At 49.3% G+C, this 7,500-nt stretch overlaps 1 protein-coding gene and 1 non-coding gene across 2 annotated transcripts in view; one reads left to right on the top strand and one right to left on the bottom strand.

Annotated features, from left to right (window-relative positions):
• LOC126114222 (small subunit ribosomal RNA) overlaps nt 1-906 on the bottom strand; it is a 1,909-nt gene extending 1,003 nt beyond the window's left edge. Inside the window, exon 1 of the ribosomal RNA XR_007525114.1 lies at nt 1-906. This exon is cut by the window's left edge and continues 1,003 nt beyond it. This is a non-coding gene — a ribosomal RNA (small subunit ribosomal RNA).
• Nucleotides 907-3,230: 2,324 nt separating this feature from the next.
• LOC126114214 (piggyBac transposable element-derived protein 4-like) lies at nt 3,231-4,079 on the top strand (the record flags this gene model as incomplete). Its single annotated transcript, XM_049915023.1, has 1 exon — nt 3,231-4,079. A coding segment is annotated over exon 1 (849 nt), but the record flags the coding sequence as incomplete, so codon positions are not given.
• Nucleotides 4,080-7,500: the final 3,421 nt, after the last annotated feature.

Raw genomic sequence — 7,500 nt, 5'->3', positions numbered from 1 at the left:
ATTATTCCATGCACACAGTATTCAGGCGGGCTTGCCTGCTTTAAGCACTCTAATTTGTTCAAAGTAAACGTGCCGGCCCACCCAGACACTCAATAAAGAGCACCTTGGTAGGATTTCAACGGGGTCCGCCTCGGGACGCACGAACACGCACGAGGCGGTCGCACGCCTTCGGCTCGCCCCACCGGCAGGACGTCCCACGATACATGCCAGTTAAACACCGACGGGCGGTGAACCAACAGCGTGGGACACAAATCCAACTACGAGCTTTTTAACCGCAACAACTTTAATATACGCTATTGGAGCTGGAATTACCGCGGCTGCTGGCACCAGACTTGCCCTCCAATAGATACTCGTTAAAGGATTTAAAGTGTACTCATTCCGATTACGGGGCCTCGGATGAGTCCCGTATCGTTATTTTTCGTCACTACCTCCCCGTGCCGGGAGTGGGTAATTTGCGCGCCTGCTGCCTTCCTTGGATGTGGTAGCCGTTTCTCAGGCTCCCTCTCCGGAATCGAACCCTGATTCCCCGTTACCCGTTACAACCATGGTAGGCGCAGAACCTACCATCGACAGTTGATAAGGCAGACATTTGAAAGATGCGTCGCCGGTACGAGGACCGTGCGATCAGCCCAAAGTTATTCAGAGTCACCAAGGCAAACGGACCGGACGAGCCGACCGATTGGTTTTGATCTAATAAAAGCGTCCCTTCCATCTCTGGTCGGGACTCTGTTTGCATGTATTAGCTCTAGAATTACCACAGTTATCCAAGTAACGTGGGTACGATCTAAGGAACCATAACTGATTTAATGAGCCATTCGCGGTTTCACCTTAATGCGGCTTGTACTGAGACATGCATGGCTTAATCTTTGAGACAAGCATATGACTACTGGCAGGATCAACCAGGGAGCTGCGTCAACTAGAGCTGAGCAGCCGGCCGCCCGGGAGTGTGTCCCGGGGGCCCGCGCGAACACGCAAGCGTCCGCTCAATTATTCTGCAAACAGGAGGAGGCTGAGCTCCCCTGCACAATACACCTCGAAACCCTCTCAGGTCCCGGCGGCGCGCAGCGCCGTCCTAAGTACTTGGTCGGGTTCGAGAGAGGCGCAATCGCCCGGAGTTAGGCGAGTAGACGCTTTAGGTGCGACCACCCGTGCTCCCAACTGAGCTTGCCGCTGCCGACAGAGGCCCGGGAGCGTGCTGTCGTGGCATTGCCGGCGGGAGACAACACGCGCCACCTACGGTGACCGGCAGCTCCAACGCCAGCGCCACAGAAGGGAAAAGGCCCCACGTGGGTGCCGAAGCGAACTCTCCCAGCACAGCGCACGTGCCAACACGTCTGCACAACTGCGATACAAACCACCAGCGAGAACCGCTGGGGCGACCGAGCAGCAGACGGCGTCGCGGCGCCGAGTGCCGGGCGGCGGCGCATCCTCAACGCACACAGTCCTCAATCGGACCAGCACACTGCAGATGTCCACCGCGCTTCGCACCGGGCCGGCGAGGACCCACTTTGGCTGCACGGCGCCGCGCGCAGGGTGCCCCGGCGCGCAGCTGCGCCGCCTGCCGCGTCCGTCGGCCGGCGCGCCTGCCACTGGGCGCCCCCACCAGCCGGCTGTAGCGCGTGCGCCCACGCACCGCGCGGCCAGCACGCCGGGCGGCCCCCCCTCACCGGCCGGGGACAGTCCCACCCACCCACAGCCGCGTATCGCTTCACACCCAGATTCACATTCACGTTCGTTGGTATGGTGGGGACCGCTTCGTAGCTGTACCGATCGTTGCCCTCACAGATGTACCTCCAGCAAGGACAACCGCACCACAACGGGTTACCAGTTGTTCATTTGCGTAACGTCACCAGTAAACGTACACGTCCATCCCCGTTTGCAAAGTCAACTATTATTGCATGCCTGCCTGTCAGGTGTCAAGACACAATACGTCCGCTCACATCCACGCAACAAAATGTGCCCAACTAGAGGGCACGTGGAAGGTGCCCCCGTACGTATGCGATGTCCATTGCGCGACCAACTGTCAACCGGCCTCTGTAGCATGTCGCAGATGTGGAACGCGGGGCACCGTGCTATCACATTGTGTGAGAAGAGACTACTACGTCTGCATACACGCGCCACTACATGAACAGACGGCTCATGCTGATCGCCATCCACCGCGTCCATTACTCCCACACGTCTCTATGGCGTACCACACTGCAATGCAGCTGTTATGGCGAGATGACACGTAGCTGTGTGCACAACATCTGGACGGTATGGTTCACCGCAGTCTTTGTACGGTCACACATGTGCCAGAGTGTATCATTCAGTACATGAGGACCGCTGTGCAGTACAGTGTGTGGGTTAGGCGTACATCGGCGGACAGTGGACACAGGACAGAACACGACGTAGACTGAGTGCTTCGGCATGCACCTGACCGACCAGCTTGCGAAGGCAGGGGGAAGGGGGAAGGGTGGGGGGGGGGGGCGATGTACGTCCTGCTGGCGTCCACATTACAGTGTATAGCGTGAGCATGTAAAAAGGAAGCAACACTTGCGACGTGTTGAACATGAAACGATACACATGAGACCGGGGAGTGCGAGTCGCGAACTATTCTGAGCGGGTTGCGGTTGGACAACAATACATTAATGTAACGTGTCATATGCCAATTACAGAGCAGGGTAAGGCACAACCTGGGTCAGGTTAACTCTTTGGAGCACGGTGGTATACATAGTATACCACCTTTTGAAAATTTTCTTGGCTCTTTGCACAGTGGTTTAACTGCACGACCACCACTCTAATATGCTCACCTAGTTCTCTACTTATCAGACAGATGGCACTCACTGCCTATAAGGAATCAGTTCCCGCCAAGAATTGCATAGATTACAACTGTGAAAGCTGCGTGCTGAGTTGTGCATGGTTTTTGCGTGTGAATAGTGGTTTATAACGAATTTCTTGTTGCGCCTGTGTTTTTTCCATATCTTGGACGTCACAGCTACGGTATGAACCCATGTATACATTCATATGCACAATCTTCCGTTATTTATATACAATTTATTTTGGTGGTATATTATTTGTACCACCGTGCATGTAGCAGTATTCTATTGCATTTCGTTTCCTAGTATAAAATTCGAAATCCTCCGCTACAAAGTTTAGTTTTTAATTGTGTTGTGACTTATTTTAGCTCTTTCTCCATTTTGTTTTGCTTACGTATTCTTTACTTGGATTCAGGCTGTTGTTTGAAAATGAAAATGTCAAGAAGAGGCTTACGAGATGAAGAAATCGAACGATTATTGTGTGAAATTCCATCAGACGAGGATTCCACTGTTGACACCACAGATGACGAATCTGATTATGAAGCAAGCATTGTTGCGGAGGCTATTGTGTCGTCTGAAGGCGAAGTTTCAGAGAGCGAGGAAGAAAGTGAGTCCACTCCGCCAAAACGCGCTGCTGACACAGCGCCAACTTGGGGACAACAATTCAATGCTACCTCAGGAATGCAGTTCGACAGTGAATCAGGACCAAGTGCTTTTATTAGGGACATTGATGATCCAGAACCTATCGATATATTCGAAAAAATATTTCCAAAAGAGCTAGTTGAGCTAATCGTTTTCCAAACAAATTTATATGCGACGCAATCTGGCAAGTCTTTCACTCCAACAACTGACAATGAAATACGAACTTTCCTGGGAATCAACATTTTGATGGGTATAAAGCGTATGCCAGCATACAGAGACTACTGGTCTAGTGCCCCAGAACTTCATGATCGTTATATTGCATCTCTGATGGCAGTAAATCGGTTTGGATGGTTACTGAGGAACATTCATCTGAATGATAACACATTGCATCCAGAAAAAGGACACCCAGGTTATGACAAACTGTACAAGCTGCGACCAGTGATCAAGATACTATCTGAATCTTTTTCCAAGTGTTACCAACCCAGCAAACACCTAGCAATTGATGAGTCAATGATCAAATTCAAAGGCCGCAACAGTATGAAACAATACATGAGAGATAAACCCATAAAGCGTGGTTACAAAGTGTGGATGCTGTGTGACAAGACCTCTTACAACTTGAAATTTGATATTTACACCGGAAAAGTAGGTGACACAGTGCAAACAGGCCTTGGGGAGCATGTAGTGCTGAGTTTGTCCTCTGAACTCGTAAATAAAGGCCATTATCTTTATTTCGACAACTATTTCAATAGCTATAACTTGTTGGCTGGTTTACAGCAGAGAAACATATATGCCTGTGGGACAGTTCAACCAACAAGGAAACATTTACCCAAATTAAAAACAGACAAAGAATTAAGCAGAGGTGAATTTGACTGGAGGGTCAGCAACTGTGGCATCCTCTACTTGAAGTGGAAAGATAAGAGAGCTGTTCATCTCCTTTCAAATTTTCACAGTCCTGAAGTTACTACAGTGACTCGCCGTGAAAGAGATGGTTCACGCATAGAGCTACCTTGTCCTCAAGCAGTGATGGATTACAATGCACACATGAACAATGTCGACAAGTTCGACCAACTGAAAAAATCATATGAAATAAGCCGGAGAAGTAAAAAGTGGTGGCACCGAATATTCTTTCACCTGCTTGATGTCAGTATCGTCAACAGCTATATAATTTGGAAGGAACTAGGCGATAGAGAAAAAATGACTGCCAAAGTCTTCAGGATGAGTATCCTGCAAAGCTTAGTAACCCAGAAAACACCATTGAGGCCATCTAGACTTCATGAGAGTCAAGTCCACGTAAAGAAAAACAAGCCATATGTTTCCTCACGCCAGCGTCTCGACAATTCATCCCACCAGCCAGAGCGTACTACCGCCAGACGTTGTGCGAAATGCAGTACAAAAAAGAAGCAAGTGCGCACTTTCTGGATGTGCGCTGAATGCAAAGTGCCTTTGTGCCTTAGCAAAACAAAAAGGTGCTTTCAAGATTTTCACAAAAAGGAATAAGAAACATATTTTATTTGTAAGGTTTGTAATTTGATTTTGTATTGTAAATGACCAATTGCCAGAAATAAAATTATTTTACATTAATTATACTAATTATTACTGCTTAGAGTAGAATTTAAAGGTGAGTTACAAGCACAAACCAAGATATCTCAAAAACTTTAGGTACGGCCCTAAGTGGCATGGTGGTATATTATATATACCACCATCTAAAACCAAAATCAATACAATAAAAAATTTTAATTCATGTTTTCCTTTATTAGCAACCCCACCAGACATAGAAAATGCATGTTTTATTAAAAAATTAATTAAACATAAAATCTGTGCATCAAAGAGTTAAGGCACAACCTGGGTCAGGTTAAGGCACAACCTGGGTCAGGTTAAGGCACAACCTGGGTCAGGTTAAGGCACAACCTGGGTCAGGTTAAGGCACAACCTGGGTCAGGTTAAGGCACAACCTGGGTCAGGTTAAGGCACAACCTGGGTCAGGTTAAGGCACAACCTGGGTCAGGTTAAGGCACAACCTGGGTCAGGTTAAGGCACAACCTGGGTCAGGTTAAGGCACAACCTGGGTCAGGTTCGGGCACAACCTGGGTCAGGTTCGGGCACAACCTGGGTCAGGTTCGGGCACAACCTGGGTCAGGTTCGGGCACAACCTGGGTCAGGTTCGGGCACAACCTGGGTCAGGTTCGGGCACAACCTGGGTCAGGTTCGGGCACAACCTGGGTCAGGTTCGGGCACAACCTGGGTCAGGTTCGGGCACAACCTGGGTCAGGTTCGGGCACAACCTGGGTCAGGTTCGGGCACAACCTGGGTCACGTTGGGGCACAACCTGGGTCACGTTGGGGCACGACGTGGGGTAGATTGCGGCACAACTTGGGGTAGATTGCGGCACAACTTGGGGTAGATTGCGGCACAACTTGGGGTAGATTGCGGCACAACTTGGGGTAGATTGCGGCACAACTTGGGGTAGATTGCGGCACAAATTGCATTACATTGCGGTACAAATTGCATTACATTGCGGTACAAATTGCATTACATTGCGGTACAAATTGCATTACATTGCGGTACAAATTGCATTACATTGCGGTACAAATTGCGGTACAAATTGCGTTACATTGCGGTGCATATTGAGTTACATTGCGGTGCATATTGAGTTAGGTAACGGTGCAAAATAGGTTAGGTTAAGGTGCGACATAGGTTAGGTTAAGGTGCAACATAGGTTAGGTTAGGGTGCAAGATGGGTTAGGTTAAGGTGACATAGGTTAGGTTAAGGTGACATAGGTTAGGTTAAGGTGACATAGGTTAGGTTAAGGTGACATAGGTTAGGTTAAGGTGACATAGGTTAGGTTAAGGTGACATAGGTTAGGTTAAGGTGACATAGGTTAGGTTAAGGTGACATAGGTTAGGTTAAGGTGACATAGGTTAGGTTAAGGTGACATAGGTTAGGTTAAGGTGACATAGGTTAGGTTAAGGTGACATAGGTTAGGTTAAGGTGACATAGGTTAGGTTAAGGTGACATAGGTTAGGTTAAGGTGACATAGGTTAGGTTAAGGTGACATAGGTTAGGTTAAGGTACAAACTGGGTTGTTTTATGGTACACATTGCGTTGTAGTACAGTACATGTTATGTTTGGGTACGGTACACAATGTGGTATGGGATGGCGTGTTGGGGGGGGGGGGGGCGAGGTTCGTTGATATTGACCGTAGGAAGTGGATGCGCGAGGCAGCGTCAGTGTGTCAAAGGAGGTATGTCACGTCGGGATGCGCTTTTCGCTAGTGAGAGGGGGGCGCGCCGTGTCTGTGGTTGCGGCAGACCTGTGTGTTTCATTCCCGCCGGTGTATTTGTGCTGTAAGACGATGGAGTGTGGTGATGTTGGGTGCACCCCTGTGTAGGACATGTGTGGGTGTTGATGGCTTATCTGAGCAATTGTGGTTGTCGGACGAGTGGGATATTGTGTTTTATGATTGGACCTCCTGGCCTGGTTATCATAGTCTGGTTGGTGTATTGTGGCGCATAGGATGCACCGGACGTTGGTCCATGCTGGCGCTTAATTATTGAATCTGTGTCTGTTACAGGCAGAGAGTAGTGTGTGATAGAGTGTGTGGGTGACGTGTGGTTACTTTTGTTTGCACAGACGTTCAGCATGTATAGGGGCATTTGCGTATTTGATCTATCTATGTGGGCATGCATAGTTTACTGAGCAGTGCTGCGAGGTGACTGAACTACGAGCGACGTACTCATTTACAGCGGAATGGTTGCCTTCTACCAAAGATGGAGTATCGACTCTACGACAGCGTTGGCACCGCAGGAACCGGTGTCGTAAAATGGCCCCCACACCGTCATCGTTGTGCGGGGTAGGGACCGTCCATATTCTGAGAGGAGCCCTGTTTGCCACAGGGCGTGGGGTCTCGCGTCCTGCGGTTCAGTGCCCCCAGGGAAGCGCGCGGAGGTGGTGCTGCTGCTGCTGTAGCAAGCGAGCTACTTAGAGCATGTATAGGGACAGCGGGAATATGGCATATTGCATATAACTCTTCATGAAACGCAAGATATATGGGTGGATTGCACG

The sequence above is a fragment of the Schistocerca cancellata genome, unplaced genomic scaffold (assembly GCF_023864275.1).
Source record: "Schistocerca cancellata isolate TAMUIC-IGC-003103 unplaced genomic scaffold, iqSchCanc2.1 HiC_scaffold_297, whole genome shotgun sequence".
Taxonomy (NCBI): domain Eukaryota; kingdom Metazoa; phylum Arthropoda; class Insecta; order Orthoptera; family Acrididae; genus Schistocerca; species Schistocerca cancellata.
The sequence above is the reverse complement of the archived record's forward strand: the minus strand, read 5'-3'. Positions and strand labels throughout refer to the sequence as shown.